Source organism: Megalobrama amblycephala, linkage group LG20, assembly GCF_018812025.1.
Source record: "Megalobrama amblycephala isolate DHTTF-2021 linkage group LG20, ASM1881202v1, whole genome shotgun sequence".
NCBI classification, from domain to species: Eukaryota; Metazoa; Chordata; class Actinopteri; order Cypriniformes; family Xenocyprididae; genus Megalobrama; species Megalobrama amblycephala.
The window spans coordinates 908,538-927,786 of NC_063063.1; the positions used below are offsets into that span (position 1 = coordinate 908,538).

A 19,249-nucleotide genomic window follows, 5' to 3' on the forward strand; every position below is an offset into this window, starting at 1 on the left:
TTATAGTAAGACTGCAGCACTTTACGACTGATGCAATCACTGTCAGATAATATCATTTCTATTGAGCTGTGTAAATACGGCCTGTATCATATCAAATTCATAGGCGTAACACATCAAACCTGCACACAGCGGGAACTCAGGAATCCAAACACGCATTCAGATTCACACAATGAGCAAAACAAGCTGACTTCAACAGGAAGTGTGTGACACAAGGACCAACTTTTGCTTTCCAAACACAGTGTTCAAGCACCAGATTTCCTTCCCAAGATATCATAAGACACTGACGGTGAGCAAAGCCTCACGAGGGGGAATTCACACCGCTTTAATGAAGAAGCGAAACCCAAAACATATATTTAGAAACAGAGATTTTCCCATTTCCATTGTTATAACACAAGGTCAACCACACAATAATCAGCACATTTCTTATTAAAAGTGCGTCGTTATTGGCATCAGATGGACATGCAGCACCTTTAAGGCTTTATTATGATACGTGATTCCAGTTGCATGTCAAAATCAACACGTTTTGCTTTCTCAACCAGAAGCTATTTTGCTACATGAGTTACTAAATCAAATAGTTTTTAACTGTATAAAGCAAACGCTGGCAAGCTTGGCTCAAGAGATTGTAACCGTTACAACACTGTTTTCTGCTGCCAAAGCAAATCCACTTTGATGAGATTGATACAGTAAAACCGACGCCATCGTTACTGTTCGTATCGCTGTGAATCAAAGGGCTGAAATTCAAATGAGTGTTTGGTTTCCGACCAATCAGAGCAGAGCAGCTCTCGGAAAGGCGGGGTTTAGAGAGACCGAATCTTTGATCGAAGCTGATGCTGCAATGTGTATTATGAGAAAGAGATGCAAAACAATATTAAAAACCTTTAAAATATTTTAAGATCTGAAATGATAGATGTTTCAATAATATTTGTGCATGAAGCTTTAAAAATCTTTAAAAACTTTGTAAAGCGAAATACTGAGGTGTTGGTTTGAAGGTCTACGAAAGAGTACAAAGCTAAACAAGATTTGCATTTTCTGAGGGAAATATCAGAATGAACGTTGTTAAAGTTTTAGTTAAGTTTAGGTTTCAGGCTTTGGTTCTTTGTAAATGAAACAAACATCAGTCAGAGCACAGATGCCGAGTGTCACTGCACTTCTTAGTTCCCTATGCAGTGAGTCACTATCACGACACTAGAAATTATCCACCGAACGCTGGGACACTGATGACTCAAGTTAGCTACGTTCCATCCATCCATCCACTTAAATTAAATTTACTTCAAACTGGTCAGGCTTTCTCAAGCCATCATAAAAATACTTCAATAATAATAAAAAAAAAAAATTACCAAACAATTGCACAATTTGTGATGCAACTCCTTAAAAAGATTGCTGAAATCCGACTGCCCACAACACGAATCACATTTTTTATAGTCTTGTATTTATAAATCAGGACAACACACAATTAGTGCATTCAAATACTTTTTTGGGGTATAAATAAATGTTTCCTACAAAAATGCTGGGTTAAAAACAACCCAAGTTGGGTTGAAAATGGACAAACCAAGCGATCGGGGTGTTTTATTGTAGAGTGTAGGTAAACATTCACTGGAATCACTCCATAGTAACTAAACTACACAAAAGGCACCCAAGGGAAACTAACTGACACTACAGAGAGTTAAAGGTTCGTTTTATTTCTAGACCTTGACTGCAGAAAACATTTATTAAATAATGCCCCAAAACAGCATAAGGCACTTGCTCTTTAGGTGTTTGCCTGAATTGACCGCAGTGCTAATAGGGATTTATTTAAGTAGACATTTAATAAATTCAGGGCCAAAACCGGCAAATTCGATACGGCGGTCAGTCACGAGACAATCAAGTAGGTCGACAATGCAGTCTAAGACTTCCTAGTGAAATAAACAGGGGTCAGAAGAGGTGAGAGAGGATTGGCCTTGGCAATCCCGCTTAGAAACATTTTCTGCCCCAGAACTGAGAGACCTTACCTGACATTTCACACATGCCAGTAATTGCTTTAGCTCTCGTTATAGTAATATTCAGTATTAAAGATTACTGGGACGTAATCCCTGCTGGATTAACTACTTTGTGCTCGTTTGAAATTGGGACAGAACAACTCTACAAGTCATTCACACTGATCTGCTGTAAACATTGTTGAGCTTTGAGAGGAATTTCACCTACATGTGAAACATGAGATCAATGGTATGCTTTATTTGATGTGATATAATGGACATTTTTCACACAAGGTTATCTGAGTAAGCATCATCGGTTTATCTACAAATAACACTGGGATAATTTCGATTAACAAATATACAGGCTGATATAGTGACAGCGTATGTATGATTATTATTAGAAATGCACAATATATTGGTACTATATCATTCTGTATTGGTCAATATTGGATATTTTTTGTGCATGCTCATTTTACATGTACTTTTGCCGTCATCTAACACTCACTTACAGTTTATAAAATGCTAATAATTTAATAAACACTTAAATGTAATCTTTAAAAATAAATCTTGAAATGAATATTAATGTTCATACTGTACGTTGTAGATGTTGTGATGCCTAAATGCACCGATTGTAGCTTTTATTTGTAATTTATTTAGATAATATCATATAGAATTTAAAAATCTGCCATTTATCGGTTCCTTGCTGATATAAAATGGTATAAGATTATAATATAAAATAAAATAATTAAAATTTAAAAAAAATAATATAAAACAATTATCAGCCACCACAAAATCTGATTGGCCCAAAATCCTGCATGTTGAATATTAAACATAAAATATATCATGTGATTACTTCCCATCATTCAGCAGTTTCACTGTTTTTTTATTTGGTTGCATCTAAAAAAAATCTTGGGTTATTTTTTTTTTTTCAACCCAAGTCCTGGGTCAAGCCTTTTGGGTCATTTTGTTTTTGGGTTATTTTTCCAGTGTTTGGGTAGTTTTCGTGTTACCCAGCTCCTGGGTCAGACGTAACAACCCAGCGTTTGGGTAGTTTTTGCGTTACCCAGCGTTTGGGTAGTTTTTGTGTTACCCAGATCCCGGGTCAGACGTAATATCCCAGCGTTTGGGTAGTTTTTGTGTTACCCAGCGTTTGGGTAGTTTTTCTGTTACCCAGATCCCGGGTCAGACGTAACATCCCAGCATTTGGGTAGTTTTTCTGTTACCCAGATCCCGGGTCAGACGTAACATCCCAGCGTTTGGGTAGTTTTTGTGTTACCCAGCGTTTGGGTAGTTTTTGTGTTACCCAGCGTTTGGGTAATTTTTGTGTTACCCAGCGTTTGGGTAGTTTTTCTGTTACCCAGATCCCGGGTCAGACGTAACAAACCAGCGTTTGGGTAGTTTTTGTGTTACCCAGATCCCGGGTCAGACGTAACAACCCAGCGTTTGGGTAGTTTTTGTGTTACCCAGATCCCGGGTCAGACATAACAACCCAGCGTTTGGGTAGTTTTTGTGTTACCCAGCGTTTGGGTAGTTTTTGTGTTACCCAGCGTTTGGGTAGTTTTTCTGTTACCCAGCGTTTGGGTAGTTTTTGTGTTACCCAGATCCCGGGTCAGACGTAACAACCCAGCGTTTGGGTAGTTTTTGCGTTACCCAGCGTTTGGGTAGTTTTTGTGTTACCCAGATCCCGGGTCAGACGTAATATCCCAGCGTTTGGGTAGTTTTTGTGTTACCCAGCGTTTGGGTAGTTTTTGTGTTACCCAGATCCCGGGTTAGATGTAACATCCCAGCGTTTGGGTAGTTTTTCTGTTACCCAGATCCCGGGTCAGACGTAACATCCCAGCGTTTGGGTAGTTTTTGTGTTACCCAGCGTTTGGGTAGTTTTTGTGTTACCCAGCGTTTGGGTAATTTTTGTGTTACCCAGCGTTTGGGTAGTTTTTCTGTTACCCAGATCCCGGGTCAGACGTAACAAACCAGCGTTTGGGTAGTTTTTGTGTTACCCAGATCCCGGGTCAGACGTAACAACCCAGCGTTTGGGTAGTTTTTGTGTTACCCAGATCCCGGGTCAGACATAACAACCCAGCGTTTGGGTAGTTTTTGTGTTACCCAGCGTTTGGGTAGTTTTTGTGTTACCCAGCGTTTGGGTAGTTTTTCTGTTACCCAGCGTTTGGGTAGTTTTTGTGTTACCCAGCGTTTGGGTAGTTTTTCTGTTACCCAGCGTTTGGGTAGTTTTTGTGTTACCCAGCGTTTGGGTAGTTTTTCTGTTACCCAGATCCCGGGTCAAACGTAACAAACCAGCGTTTGGGTAGTTTTTGTGTTACCCAGATCCCGGGTCAGACGTAACAACACAGCGTTTGGGTAGTTTTTGTGTTACCCAGCGTTTGGGTAGTTTTTCTGTTACCCAGATCCCGGGTCAGACGTAACAACACAGCGTTTGGGTAGTTTTTGTGTTACCCAGCGTTTGGGTAGTTTTTGTGTTACCCAGCGTTTGGGTAGTTTTTCTGTTACCCAGCGTTTGGGTAGTTTTTGTGTTACCCAGATCCCGGGTCAGACGTAACAACCCAGCGTTTGGGTAGTTTTTGCGTTACCCAGATCCCGGGTCAGACGTAATATCCCAGCGTTTGGGTAGTTTTTGTGTTACCCAGATCCCGGGTCAGACGTAACAACCCAGCGTTTGGGTAGTTTTTGCGTTACCCAGATCCCGGGTCAGACGTAATATCCCAGCGTTTGGGTAGTTTTTGTGTTACCCAGATCCCGGGTCAGACGTAACAACCCAGCGTTTGGGTAGTTTTTGCGTTACCCAGATCCCGGGTCAGACGTAATATCCCAGCGTTTGGGTAGTTTTTGTGTTACCCAGCGTTTGGGTAGTTTTTGTGTTACCCAGATCCCGGGTCAGATGTAACATCCCAGCGTTTGGGTAGTTTTTCTGTTACCCAGATCCCGGGTCAGACGTAACATCCCAGCGTTTGGGTAGTTTTTGTGTTACCCAGCGTTTGGGTAGTTTTTGTGTTACCCAGCGTTTGGGTAATTTTTGTGTTACCCAGCGTTTGGGTAGTTTTTCTGTTACCCAGATCCCGGGTCAGACGTAACAAACCAGCGTTTGGGTAGTTTTTGTGTTACCCAGATCCCGGGTCAGACGTAACAACCCAGCGTTTGGGTAGTTTTTGTGTTACCCAGATCCCGGGTCAGACATAACAACCCAGCGTTTGGGTAGTTTTTGTGTTACCCAGCGTTTGGGTAGTTTTTGTGTTACCCAGATCCCGGGTCAAACGTAACAAACCAGCGTTTGGGTAGTTTTTGTGTTACCCAGCGTTTGGGTAGTTTTTGTGTTACCCAGCGTTTGGGTAGTTTTTCTGTTACCCAGCGTTTGGGTAGTTTTTGTGTTACCCAGCGTTTGGGTAGTTTTTCTGTTACCCAGATCCCGGGTCAAACGTAACAAACCAGCGTTTGGGTAGTTTTTGTGTTACCCAGATCCCGGGTCAGACGTAACAACACAGCGTTTGGGTAGTTTTTGTGTTACCCAGCGTTTGGGTAGTTTTTCTGTTACCCAGATCCCGGGTCAGACGTAACAACCCAGCGTTTGGGTAGTTTTTGTGTTACCCAGATCCCGGGTCAGATGTAATAACATAATAATAGCCGTTTGTTTTGAAAACAACCCAAATTTGGTTGTTTTTAACCCAGTGTTTTTCAGAGAATATATTTATTTTATCCGGATGTTGTGTATGATAACTGTACTGACAAACAGACATAAACTGTTTTTAAACTCTAGATATTCTTTCCAAGGTTAAAAAAAAATCACCCAGTGTTTTTTAGAGTGTCCCTGACATGGATTATCTGTTTTCATGATAACAGCAGAAGGTTTTCTTTATTGTTTTGCTGTCCTTCATATAACTAGAGCAGTGGCGCTGTTCTGCAATCATTATGGGAATGAATGAAGGAGGCATTTGAGGACACAGACAGACAGTATGCGATGCACAGATGCAGAGCAAGAGAGATGGAGATGAAAAGGAGTGGGAGAGAGACGTGTTTCCCAGCGTCTCGTGCATCAATGATATGCAGCGAGGAGCACGCTGACACATACAGTACGGTTGGAGAGAGACGCAGAACGCTCTGCACTCACCTCACATGCCCCGTGGCTTTGAGCGAGCTAATCTAAACCTGAGTGAGCAGAATAAAATGAGCTGAATGCAGCCAGACAGCTGTGTCTGAACCTATACAATACGCCTATAGCTATAGTCTGAACTGAAGGATTCGTAACAGCAGCTGCATGGCGAGTTTAATCACATTACTAATGATCAAACTGTCTGATATGACTATGTGCAGCTTGTGCAGTATACATCTGAGTACTTAATTATCATCTGATTCGACACACTCACATTTGTAATATAGACCTTAGATGATAGCGTCAGTGCACTCGATACGATATATCATCAAAGATTCGCCTATAAACACAAATTTTCGCAGATTTTCATGGTCATGTAGTCCTGTCCTGTTTTGACCCAGTGATTGACGCGTCGCAGGGGAACAGAGGACATTTCCAACCCTTTGCGTTTCTTCTTAACCTACATAGTGTTGATCGTCTGTAATACTGACTGTACAGGAGAATAAGCCTTCGCTGTGTCTGTGGGACTAACTAGGCCACGCACACGGATGCCATTACCTCGAATAACCTCATAAACAACAGAAATTTCTCTCCAGAACCTGTGGCCCGACCCTGAATAACACAGCATTCGGAGAAAAACACATTACTGTTAATATTAATGGAAGTTGCAGAGCGTCTTCCTCATGTACTGCAATTAAACACACTGACTCATTTCCCTGAATCAGTTCTTTTGAACAGTTCCTTTCAAAAAATTCAATTCACGGTTGTTTACGTGGACCCCAGAGTCCCACCGTCACGTTATATGCTCTAAAATGATCAAATAAACTCATTTCGTCCATTTGGAATTATAAGGTTCTATCTGACATTTTTGACAAAATTGAGTTATTCTCATATTCTTATTCTGTGACAACTTATTTACATTATGTAAAGCTGTGTACATTTTGGGACTTTTTTTTAGAAGACAAAAAGGTCTTGAACTCTAATTGGTTCTTTGCACACGAGGACCAATTTCTTTGTCATTTCCTAGAACTGCTCCGTGACAGCGGAAAAGAGAGCAGAAAATGCGAAATCAGTGAAGACTAAACAATGCCACGCAACGCGATGTTTATTAGAAACCTCATGATCGACTATTTTATTTATGATCTTGCCAATGACAGCAGCCCAAATCAGTCTCTTTTTTGCGTTTTGCTTTAGCTATTGTTGAGTAGTTATTTTCATAGTTATTTTCATCGCTCATTTTCTAAAAAAAATAAAAATGTACATGCTTTTTAACCACAAATGCTCTGTGATGCTCCACGCATGACGTAATCATGTTGAAAAGGTCACACGTGACGTAGGTGGAAGTACCGATCCATTGTTTACAAAGTGAACATCAAAGACTTAAGTGAAAAAAAGGTAAAACAACGAAGTCAGAGGAAATGAGATGGAGTTTTCCATGGTACTTCCTCCTACGTCACGTGTGATCTTTCCAACATGATTACGTCATGCGTGGAGCATCACAGAGCATTTGTGGTTAAAAAGTATATAATTTTATTTTTGTTTAGTAAATGTCCAATGGTTTCTTTAGATAAGACTCTTATTCCTCGTCTGGGATCATGTAGAGCTCTTTGAAGCTGCACTGAAACTGACATTTGGACCTTCAACCCGTTGAACCCCAGTGAAGTCCACTATATGGAGAAAAATCCTGGAATGTTTCCCTTAATTTCTTTTCCACTGAAGAAAGAAAGACATGAACATGTTGGATGACATGAGGATGAGTAAATAACTTGAATTCTGAAGTGAACTACTCCTTTAAAAGCATAGGTTCGGGTTCATATGAGGGAAATTTATGTATATTTTAGGTTATGTTTTAACCTTGATCCATGCTGTGTACTTGTTTGTATTGAGCTGTCTGTAGCTATAAAGCTCTACGGCACACTGGATTAAAGTGTATAAACTACATTAAGTCAGATGAAATTTGACATTGTTGTTGCGTAGTTGAAATAATTTAAATGTGAAATATTTTTAATTATATATAGTCATTTTTCAATGTTTATTAAACCTTTGCTGAAGCATTGTCTGTTTTTTTGCAGGTTTTTTAGTCTTAAATTTTACAGTATTAAGCTTTAAAGGTCAAATAGTCCGTTGATGGGGTCTTAATTAGAACAATAAACGTTAGCATGTTATTTCAGCCATACTGATGTCATTTTCCTGTCCCACTTTCTGTGGATTAAAGTCCTGCTCAGATGTGTTACAGCAGCTGCTTTCTGTCTAAACAAAACTTAAACTTAACAATTCTTGCAATAATGTGTTAGATTACACACCATGTTCCTGTCTAAATTTAACATCTGCACTGGACAAAATATTCATTATAAATGAATATTCATATAAAATTCATTCTAAAATATGAAATAAATGTCATAGAAAGCATGTCAACACTAATTATATGTTTTAAAACAAATTATAAGTAAACTGTTTGTGTTTCTTTAAAATTGCTTCAAGCTTATAATTCCAAGCGAAAATTGATTTTTTTAGAATTAGAAGGTTTTTTATCTGCATTTGACCTGTTCCAAGAATCCACATTTACAAATTTGAGAGGATTTTGATATTGTACTGTTTAGGGTCTCTGTATAAATACAAAACGTTGAAGCTCAGTATCTCAAAAGCGCTCAGAATGCAGACAGAACCTGAGGGGACGAGTTGTAGATGAATATTGCTGTTCATATTAATAGTGTTTAGTTAGTTCTAGTGCATCGGTTTCTTACAGTCATCATTCAGCTCAGTTCAGAAATGTTAAACCTAAGCATACTTGAACTTTTTACTTGCATATAATGTCATTTGCAATGCTGAAATTAAAAAGACATCCCAGTATTTGTAGTTTTTCCACTATTAAAGTATTCAAACTCAATCCTCGCTTCTCATAATTCGCTGTTGAACCGAATCATTTCGAGTCCATCATGTGTTTCTAGGGCAGAAACAGTAAGAGCAGTGTGCGGTTCAGAATTCAGCACAACTGTTGACACCAGACCGCGAGAACCGATTCAGTCTGACAATCCGAAACCGATGATACAATTTGCAACATCTGTAACACGCGGAGCGCGAATCTGATACAAAGTAACACACGTTAACGCGTAACGCCGCCGCTCTGCGGCTCTGAGGATCCGTTTGTAGTTTAATGAGTGTCAATGAAACAGAGAAGCTTCTGCATCTGATAAGCTGCTGAAAACACCCAAACCTGTTACACAACACAGAGGCTGCGGGCACAGATGTGTTTCGTACGCGGGAGTTGATGAGAACTTACCCAGAATGTAAGTTGGCCGCATAAGTGCTCCATCGCAGCTGTTAAATGGACCTCTTCCTTGTGCCGAGAGGATGTGGCTGCTTTTCTTTGCTGCGCTTTTGTTCTTGCATGCAACTAAAACACACGGTCATGCGCGCGTACATGGACTACCCGCACTGCATCGACGGACAGACAGATAATCTGTTATTAGTTGTGGCCGGTACCTAACCTCCTCCCCCGGGGAGCGCGTGTGACGTCCACAACTACTTACTTACCCCCGTCGGTACAGTACAGACAGTCACTCTGAGGTTGTCATGGCACGAGAGTCCGCCCACTTTCTGCGCGTATGTTGCAGGCGCGCGCTCACGCGCTAAAGCCACACATTAAAGCCAGGCCTGGCGTTCTCAGACTGGGGTCTGGGGCCACTGGGGAGTGCCTGGGGGTCTGTGGAAATATTCAGAGAAAAGCATTATAAAAAGTGTAATAAATTTATAGGCCTATTGAAAAATAACTAAAATTAAATAATCAAATAATTAAATTAACAAAATAAATAAATTTGAATCAAATAAAAAGATTGAAGATTGAAATAAATAAATACTACTTTATTTAAATAAGTTTAAATAAAAACAAATTATTTTAATAAATTATAAATTAATACATTAAATTAAAATAAATTAATCAAATAAATAAAATTGTATTTAAATAAATAAAATAAATTTGATTAAACTGAAACACAAGTTAGATAAAAATAAGATTAACAAAATAAATAAATTTGAAAAAATATATATAAAATAAATAATAAATGAATACATTATATTACAATAAATTGATTAAAATAAATAAATATAATTTTATTAAAATAAATAAAATCAATACATTAAATTAAAATAAATTAATAATTGTATTTAAATAAATAAAATAAAGTTGATTAAACTTAAAACATAAATTGAATAAAAATAACATTAAACTAACAAAATAAATAAATTTGAAAAATATATATTAAAATAAATAATAAATTAATACATTATATTAAAATAAATTGATTAAAATAAATACAATTTTATTTAAATAAACATAAATAGATAAAAAACAATACATTAAATTAAAATAAATTAATAATTTTATTTAAATAAATAAAATAAAGTTGATTAAACTTAAAACATGAATGAAATAAAAATAACATTAAACTAACAAAATAAATAAACTTGAAAAAAGATATATTAAAATAAACAATAAATGAATACATTATATTAAAATAAATTGATTTAAATAAATACAATTTTATTTAAATAAAAATAAATAGATAAAATCAATACATTCAATTAAAATAAATTAATAATTGTAATTTAATGTTATTTTTATTTAATTTAACAAAATAAATAAATTTGAATCAAATATAAAATTATTAAAATAATAAATAAATACAACTATTTAAATAAGTTTAAATAAAAAAAATGATTTTAATAAATAAATTAAAATAAATCAATAAATCAAAAAATAAAATTGTATTTAAATAAAATAAATTTGATTAAACTAAAAACAAATTAAAATAAGATTTAACAAAATAAATTTGAATCAAATAAAAACTAATTAAAAAATAAATAATAAATCAATACATTATATTAAAATAAATGGATAAACATAAATAAATACAATTAAATAAATAAATAAATAATACAATATATTAGAATAAATAAAACTGTATTTAAAAAATAAAATAAATTGGATTAAGCTAAAAACAAATAAATAAAAACAAGATTAAACTAAATAACTACTAAAATTAAATAAATTGAATACAATAAAAGGAGGGATTTAAATAAATAATAAATTAGCATATCTGATTTAAATAATTCTATAAAAATAAATAAATGAATAAAATACATCTAACTATATAGTACTACATGAATAGAAAACATGCAATAATATATTGTAATAGAAACTAAATATTTTACACATTTATAATATTAATTTTTATCAGTATTAATTGGGTTTTATAGATGAAAATACATATCTGCCTTTTATATTTTAGGATGGGTCCCTCGCATGACTCTCTGTCATATTTGGAGGTCCATGGCTTATAGATTTAAAATGACAGCAAATTAATCCAATCCTTTCAATACTAAAACAAACTGACAATTTTCTTAAGGACAAAATTAGTTTTCCCGCATATTTATCCAACATCTGGGGAATATTTTCAATAGTTTGTCTCCAAGATTATGCCTATAAGTCAGAAACACACAAACACGTCTACCACTAAACATAAACGTTTTTAGATTTTTATTTGGACGTGATTTTATAACATTTACAATAGGGATTCATTTGTTCACATTAGTTATGAGCTAATGATACACAAGACTTCAGCAGAATTTACTAATAGTAGGTAATGCATTGAATAATGCTGTGAAATTGGACCTTCTTGTACAGTGTAACCAAAGATATCTCCCCAATGTATGTGTGTCACAATGCTTGCATACATCGCAGGAAAAACCACACACATATTTGCATTATTACCCCCCACAGGGATATAATAGTACTTACAAGACCTTCATTTGCATTCATGCAAACTGTCGTCAGGTACATACATAGCATCACAGTGATATTGTTGCTGTCACGAACCTGTAAATGCTGAACAGACTGAGGAAAGGCCTGTGTGTGTGTGTTTATATCTCCACAAGTCTGTTTTTATATTATAACTATCCGTTGTTTTTGCATCCACTGTTTATTGCCTCCATTATTCTTCTTGACTGGAGGTCATGATAATTGCTGAATCATAAGAGAAAAGACAGGTATAGACACTTTATAATATCAAGGATTAGGCCTATTATCTTAAAAAACAAAACAAAAAAAACTATAATGTCAAGATTACTAAAGCACAAATACAGCAAACACTTTCAAAGACAAATTTTACACTCACTGTGACTCAGCATAGCTGTACAAATGTTTAATATATTCTTTGTTTCTTGTACAAACTGTGATGTTTTTTTCTTTTTGGGTGTTGAGCGCCCTCTAGTGGTTCAAAAGAGACTTCAGAATGATGATTTTTTTTTTAACCTTGGAAAGAATATCTAGAGTTTAAAAACAGTTTATGTCTGTTTGTCAGACAGTACAGTTATCATACACAACATACGGATAAAAAAATATATCCTCTCTAAAAAACACTGGGTTAAAAACAACCAAATTTGGTCTGTTTTCAACCCAAGGGCTGGGTAAATATAGGACAGAACACATGTTGGGTTAATTTTACCCAGAATAATGGGTTGATTCTTTTTTTTTTACTGTAATACTTTTTTGTCTTTTTCTTTTTTTTTTACTTCATACATGAATTAATGTTTACAGATGAACTTAAATCCTCTAAATTTATTTTAAATACTCCACACAACACTGGTTTGCATGATAATTCCTTTAATTTCATATTCATTTCATATATTATAGTATAGCATATTTTATCGTTTTTAATACATATTGCCTACATTTAAGCTTGTTTAACTAATATTAGAAGTAAAATGAAACACTTAGAAGTAATTCAAGTGTAATGGACGCTGGATCTCGTGCCGGAAATGACTTGCGTTCGGCGGGGGAACTGATAACTTCAGATCGCCGCCTGCATTTCACTCGTAGCCGAAACATGCTGTGACTCCATAACCTGTCCATAAATAATCAGTGTACAATTCTGAGAACATATTTAACATCCTAAGTATTTATATTCTGTATCTTTTTGAATAAAATAATAACATATTATGAAAGGCATCAGGCGTTTCCATCACACGAAAAGACCGACGCGACACTCGTTTAGGTGACTCACATCACGCCCCTGTATGTTGCTTTGAATAAAATTAAACGATATAAAGAACAATAACTAATTTTTGGATAAAATAAAACGTACACAAACCTGGGTAACACAAAAACGACCCAAACGCCGGATTGTTACGTCCGACCCAGGATCTGGGTAACACAAAAACGACCCAAACGCCGGATTGTTACGTCCGACCCAGGATCTGGGTAACACAAAATCGACCCAAACGCCGGGCTGTTACGTCCGACCAAGGATCTGGGTAACACAAAAACGACCCAAACGCCGGATTGTTACGTCCGACCCAGGATCTGGGTAACACAAAAACGACCCAAACGCCGGGCTGTTACGTCCGACCAAGGATCTGGGTAACACAAAAACGACCCAAACGCCGGATTGTTACGTCCGACCCAGGATCTGGGTAACACAAAAACGACCCAAACGCCGGATTGTTACGTCCGACCCAGGATCTGGGTAACACAAAAACGACCCAAACGCCAGGCTGTTACGTCCGACCAGGATCTGGGTAACACAAAAACGACCCAAACGCCGGGCTGTTACGTCCGACCCAGGATCTGGGTAACACAAAAACGACCCAAACGCCGGGTTGTTACGTCCGACCCAGATCTGGGTTACAAAAAAAACGACCCAAACGCCGGATTGTTACGTCCGACCCAGGATCTGGGTAACACAAAAACGACCCAAACGCCGGGCTGTTACGTCCGACCAAGGATCTGGGTAACACAAAAACGACCCAAACGCCAGGCTGTTACGTCCGACCCAGGATCTGGGTAACACAAAAACGACCCAAACGCCAGGCTGTTACGTCCGACCCAGGATCTGGGTAACACAAAAACGACCCAAACGCCGGATTGTTACGTCCGACCCAGGATCTGGGTAACACAAAAACGACCCAAACGCCGGATTGTTACGTCCGACCCAGGATCTGGGTAACACAAAATCGACCCAAACGCCGGGCTGTTACGTCCGACCAAGGATCTGGGTAACACAAAAACGACCCAAACGCCGGATTGTTACGTCCGACCCAGGATCTGGGTAACACAAAAACGACCCAAACGCCGGGCTGTTACGTCCGACCAAGGATCTGGGTAACACAAAAACGACCCAAACGCCGGATTGTTACGTCCGACCCAGGATCTGGGTAACACAAAAACGACCCAAACGCCGGATTGTTACGTCCGACCCAGGATCTGGGTAACACAAAAACGACCCAAACGCCAGGCTGTTACGTCCGACCAAGGATCTGGGTAACACAAAAACGACCCAAACGCCGGGTTGTTACGTCCGACCCAGAATCTGGGTAACACAAAAACGACCCAAACGCCGGGTTGTTACGTCCGACCCAGAATCTGGGTTACAAAAAAAAACGACCCAAACGCCGGATTGTTACGTCCGACCCAGGATCTGGGTAACACAAAAACGACCCAAACGCCGGGCTGTTACGTCCGACCAAGGATCTGGGTAACACAAAAACGACCCAAACGCCAGGCTGTTACGTCCGACCAGGATCTGGGTAACACAAAAACGACCCAAACGCCAGGCTGTTACGTCCGACCCAGGATCTGGGTAACACAAAAACGACCCAAACGCCGGATTGTTACGTCCGACCCAGGATCTGGGTAACACAAAAACGACCCAAACGCCGGATTGTTACGTCCGACCCAGGATCTGGGTAACACAAAACGACCCAAACGCCGGGCTGTTACGTCCGACCCAGGATCTGGGTAACACAAAAACGACCCAAACGCCGGATTGTTACGTCCGACCCAGGATCTGGGTAACACAAAAACGACCCAAACGCCGGGCTGTTACGTCCGACCAAGGATCTGGGTAACACAAAAACGACCCAAACGCCGGATTGTTACGTCCGACCCAGGATCTGGGTAACACAAAAACGACCCAAACGCCGGATTGTTACGTCCGACCCAGGATCTGGGTAACACAAAAACGACCCAAACGCCAGGCTGTTACGTCCGACCAAGGATCTGGGTAACACAAAAACGACCCAAACGCCGGGTTGTTACGTCCGACCCAGAATCTGGGTAACACAAAAACGACCCAAACGCCGGGTTGTTACGTCCGACCCAGATCTGGGTACAAAAAAACGACCCAAACGCCGGATTGTTACGTCCGACCCAGGATCTGGGTAACACAAAAACGACCCAAACGCCGGGCTGTTACGTCCGACCAAGGATCTGGGTAACACAAAAACGACCCAAACGCCAGGCTGTTACGTCCGACCAAGGATCTGGGTAACACAAAAACGACCCAAACGCCAGGCTGTTACGTCCGACCAAGGATCTGGGTAACACAAAACGACCCAAACGCCAGGCTGTTACGTCCGACCCAGGATCTGGGTAACACAAAAACGACCCAAACGCCGGGCTGTTACGTCCGACCCAGGATCTGGGTAACACAAAAACGACCCGAACGCCGGGTTGTTACGTCCGACCAGGATCTGGGTAACACAAAAACGACCCGAACGCCGGATTGTTACGTCCGACCCAGGATCTGGGTAACACAAAAACGACCCAAACGCCGGGCTGTTACGTCCGACCCAGGATCTGGGTAACACAAAAACGACCCAAACGCCGGGATTGTTACGTCCGACCCAGGATCTGGGTAACACAAAAACGACCCAAACGCCGGATTGTTACGTCCGACCCAGGATCTGGGTAACACAAAAACGACCCAAACGCCAGGCTGTTACGTCCGACCAAGGATCTGGGTAACACAAAAACGACCCAAACGCCGGGTTGTTACGTCCGACCCAGATCTGGGTAACACAAAACGACCCAAACGCCGGGTTGTTACGTCCGACCAGAATCTGGGTTACAAAAAAACGACCCAAACGCCGGATTGTTACGTCCGACCCAGGATCTGGGTAACACAAAAACGACCCAAACGCCGGGCTGTTACGTCCGACCCAGGATCTGGGTAACACAAAAACGACCCAAACGCCGGGCTGTTACGTCCGACCCAGGATCTGGGTAACACAAAAACGACCCAAACGCCGGGCTGTTACGTCCGACCCAGGATCTGGGTAACACAAAAACGACCCGAACGCCGGATTGTTACGTCCGACCCAGGATCTGGGTAACACAAAACGACCCAAACGCCGGATTGTTACGTCCGACCAGGATCTGGGTAACACAAAATCGACCCAAACGCCGGGCTGTTACGTCCGACCAAGGATCTGGGTAACACAAAAACGACCCAAACGCCAGGCTGTTACGTCCGACCAGGATCTGGGTAACACAAAACGACCCAAACGCCGGGCTGTTACGTCCGACCAAGGATCTGGGTAACACAAAAACGACCCAAACGCCAGGCTGTTACGTCCGACCAAGGATCTGGGTAACACAAATCGACCCAAACGCCGGGCTGTTACGTCCGACCAAGGATCTGGGTAACACAAAATCGACCCAAACGCCGGGCTGTTACGTCCGACCAAGGATCTGGGTAACACAAAAACGACCCAAACGCCAGGCTGTTACGTCCGACCAAGGATCTGGGTAACACAAAAACGACCCAAACGCCGGGTTGTTACGTCCGACCCAGAATCTGGGTAACACAAAAACGACCCAAACGCCGGGTTGTTACGTCCGACCCAGAATCTGGGTTACAAAAAAAACGACCCAAACGCTGGATTGTTACGTCCGACCCAGGATCTGGGTAACACAAAAACGACCCAAACGCCGGGCTGTTACGTCCGACCAAGGATCTGGGTAACACAAAAACGACCCAAACGCCAGGCTGTTACGTCCGACCAAGGATCTGGGTAACACAAAAACGACCCAAACGCCAGGCTGTTACGTCCGACCCAGGATCTGGGTAACACAAAAACGACCCAAACGCCGGATTGTTACGTCCGACCCAGGATCTGGGTAACACAAAAACGACCCAAACGCCGGATTGTTACGTCCGACCAGGATCTGGGTAACACAAAAACGACCCAAACGCCGGGCTGTTACGTCCGACCAAGGATCTGGGTAACACAAAAACGACCCAAACGCCAGGCTGTTACGTCCGACCCAGGATCTGGGTAACACAAAACCACCCAAACGCCGGATTGTTACGTCCGACCCAGGATCTGGGTAACACAAAAACGACCCAAACGCCGGGTTGTTACGTCCGACCCAGAATCTGGGTAACACAAAAACGACCCAAACGCCGGGTTGTTACGTCCGACCCAGAATCTGGGTTACAAAAAAAAACGACCCAAACGCCGGATTGTTACGTCCGACCCAGGATCTGGGTAACACAAAAACGACCCAAACGCCGGGCTGTTACGTCCGACCAAGGATCTGGGTAACACAAAAACGACCCAAACGCCAGGCTGTTACGTCCGACCCAGGATCTGGGTAACACAAAAACGACCCAAACGCCGGATTGTTACGTCCGACCCAGGATCTGGGTCACACAAAAACGACCCAAACGCCGGGCTGTTACGTCCGACCCAGGATCTGGGTCACACAAAAACGACCCAAACGCCGGGCTGTTACGTCCGACCCAGGATCTGGGTCACACAAAAACGACCCAAACGCCGGGTTGTTACGTCTGACCCAGGATCTGGGTAACACAAAAACGACCCAAACGCTGGGTTGTTACGTCTGACCCAGGATCTGGGTCACACAAAAACGACCCAAACGCCGGGTTGTTACGTCTGACCCAGGATCTGGGTAACACAAAAACGACCCAAACGCCGGGTTGTTACGTCTGACCCAGGATCTGGGTAACACAAAAATAATACTATATAAACAAATTTAAACAAAATTTAAAGCTGATTTTCTTGTAAGTTGTGATATCATCAATGAAAACCTAAAAATAGACTGCTGAAGCTGAACACATGTGACACAAACAGACCAAAGTGTTGTTTTCTCAGTTTGTTCTGTATGTATGTGTCCACTGACCACTAGATGGCAGTCTTGTCCTCTCACTGCTTAAAGGGATAGTTCACCCCAAAATAAAATTCTGTCATCATTTACTCACCCTCAAGTTATTCCAAACCTGTATGAATTTCTTTGTTCTGCTGAACACAAAAGAAGATATTTTGGAGAATGTTGGTATAGCCAAACAGTTGTTGGACCCCATTGACCTTCCATAGGGTGCCCCACAACTGTTTGGTTTCCCATATGCTCCAAAAATATCTTCTTATGTGTTCAGCAGAACAAAGAAATTCATACAGGTTTGGAATAACTTGAGGGTGAGTAAATTTTCTAGCGTTTTGTTTTATTTGATGTTTGATTTATCGCGGGTTCCCTCTTACGTCATACGACGGGGTTCCCGTACGCATTTACACGCATGCGCACTCTTGAAAAAACACGCTAAAATATATTTTGAGATTCGAATAGATAGATAGATAGATAGATAGATAGATAGATAGATAGATAGATAGATAGATAGATAGATAGATAGATAGATAGATAGATAGATAGATAGATAAAAAGTGTTAAGATGATAAAATATTAAGTTTAAGTGTTGAAAAAACCTGTCAATATACTTATTCACCGTGGTATTGCAATGTTATCTACGTCAATAACAAACAAAAAGCTTTTACTTTTACCGCTATTATTATTTTTTTATATACTTTAATGTAAATAATAGAAAAGGACACTTTTTCCTGAAATAAACTTTTAGATTCCGTCCTAAGGAACCGCATCAGTGTGTCTCAATAGACAGTAAGCTGCCTACCTAGTCATCATCTGTGGGCATCACAAGCGCGCGCAGCATTTTTAATCGAGAACGCGCCCGTGATGCCCAAAAGTGCTGCCCACGTAGACAGACCAGCAGCGCAATGAAGTATGGACACGCAGAGCAGAAAGTCATTCAGTGTTGGTTTGAGGAGTTGATGTTGCCTCTGTCTGGAGTAATGTTGTCCGGTTGGTATGACACGTGTGCTCGGGCTGGTCATTCTAACGGACCCGTTAACTAGACCACAAGAGCTCTGGGCAGCTGTTGGGATGATGATCGGGCACGAGCGGAGCTCTCAGACATCCAAGCCGCCGCCGTCAGCCTCACCTGCGGGTTTACCGGCCAGCGTGTCCCGCAGAAGATTCTCCAGGGTCGGGAGGAAACACAGCAATGGATCCGTGCAGTGAGTTCACTTACTTACCTGTATAAAGTTA

The 19,249-nt window shown here is 40.5% G+C and overlaps 2 protein-coding genes across 5 annotated transcripts in view; one reads left to right on the forward strand and one right to left on the reverse strand.

Annotated features, from left to right (window-relative positions):
- Positions 1-9,629, reverse strand: part of abcc3 (ATP-binding cassette, sub-family C (CFTR/MRP), member 3) — an 83,164-nt gene extending 73,535 nt beyond the window's left edge. Inside the window, exon 1 of one of the 4 annotated variants that reach the window (XM_048171627.1) lies at positions 9,332-9,625. In XM_048171627.1, coding sequence (XP_048027584.1) covers positions 9,332-9,364 — 33 coding nt within the window. In that variant the 5' untranslated portion in view covers positions 9,365-9,625. Of the gene's footprint in view, positions 1-9,331 lie in introns of all 4 variants that reach the window. The other 3 variants (XM_048171628.1, XM_048171629.1, XM_048171630.1) reach the window with 3 other exon arrangements.
- Positions 9,630-18,546: 8,917 nt separating this feature from the next.
- Positions 18,547-19,249, forward strand: part of si:ch211-176g6.2 (ras-associating and dilute domain-containing protein) — a 31,657-nt gene continuing 30,954 nt past the window's right edge. Inside the window, exon 1 of the mRNA XM_048171133.1 lies at positions 18,547-19,218. Coding sequence (XP_048027090.1) covers positions 19,010-19,218 — 209 coding nt within the window. The 5' untranslated portion in view covers positions 18,547-19,009. The remainder of the gene's footprint in view (positions 19,219-19,249) is intronic.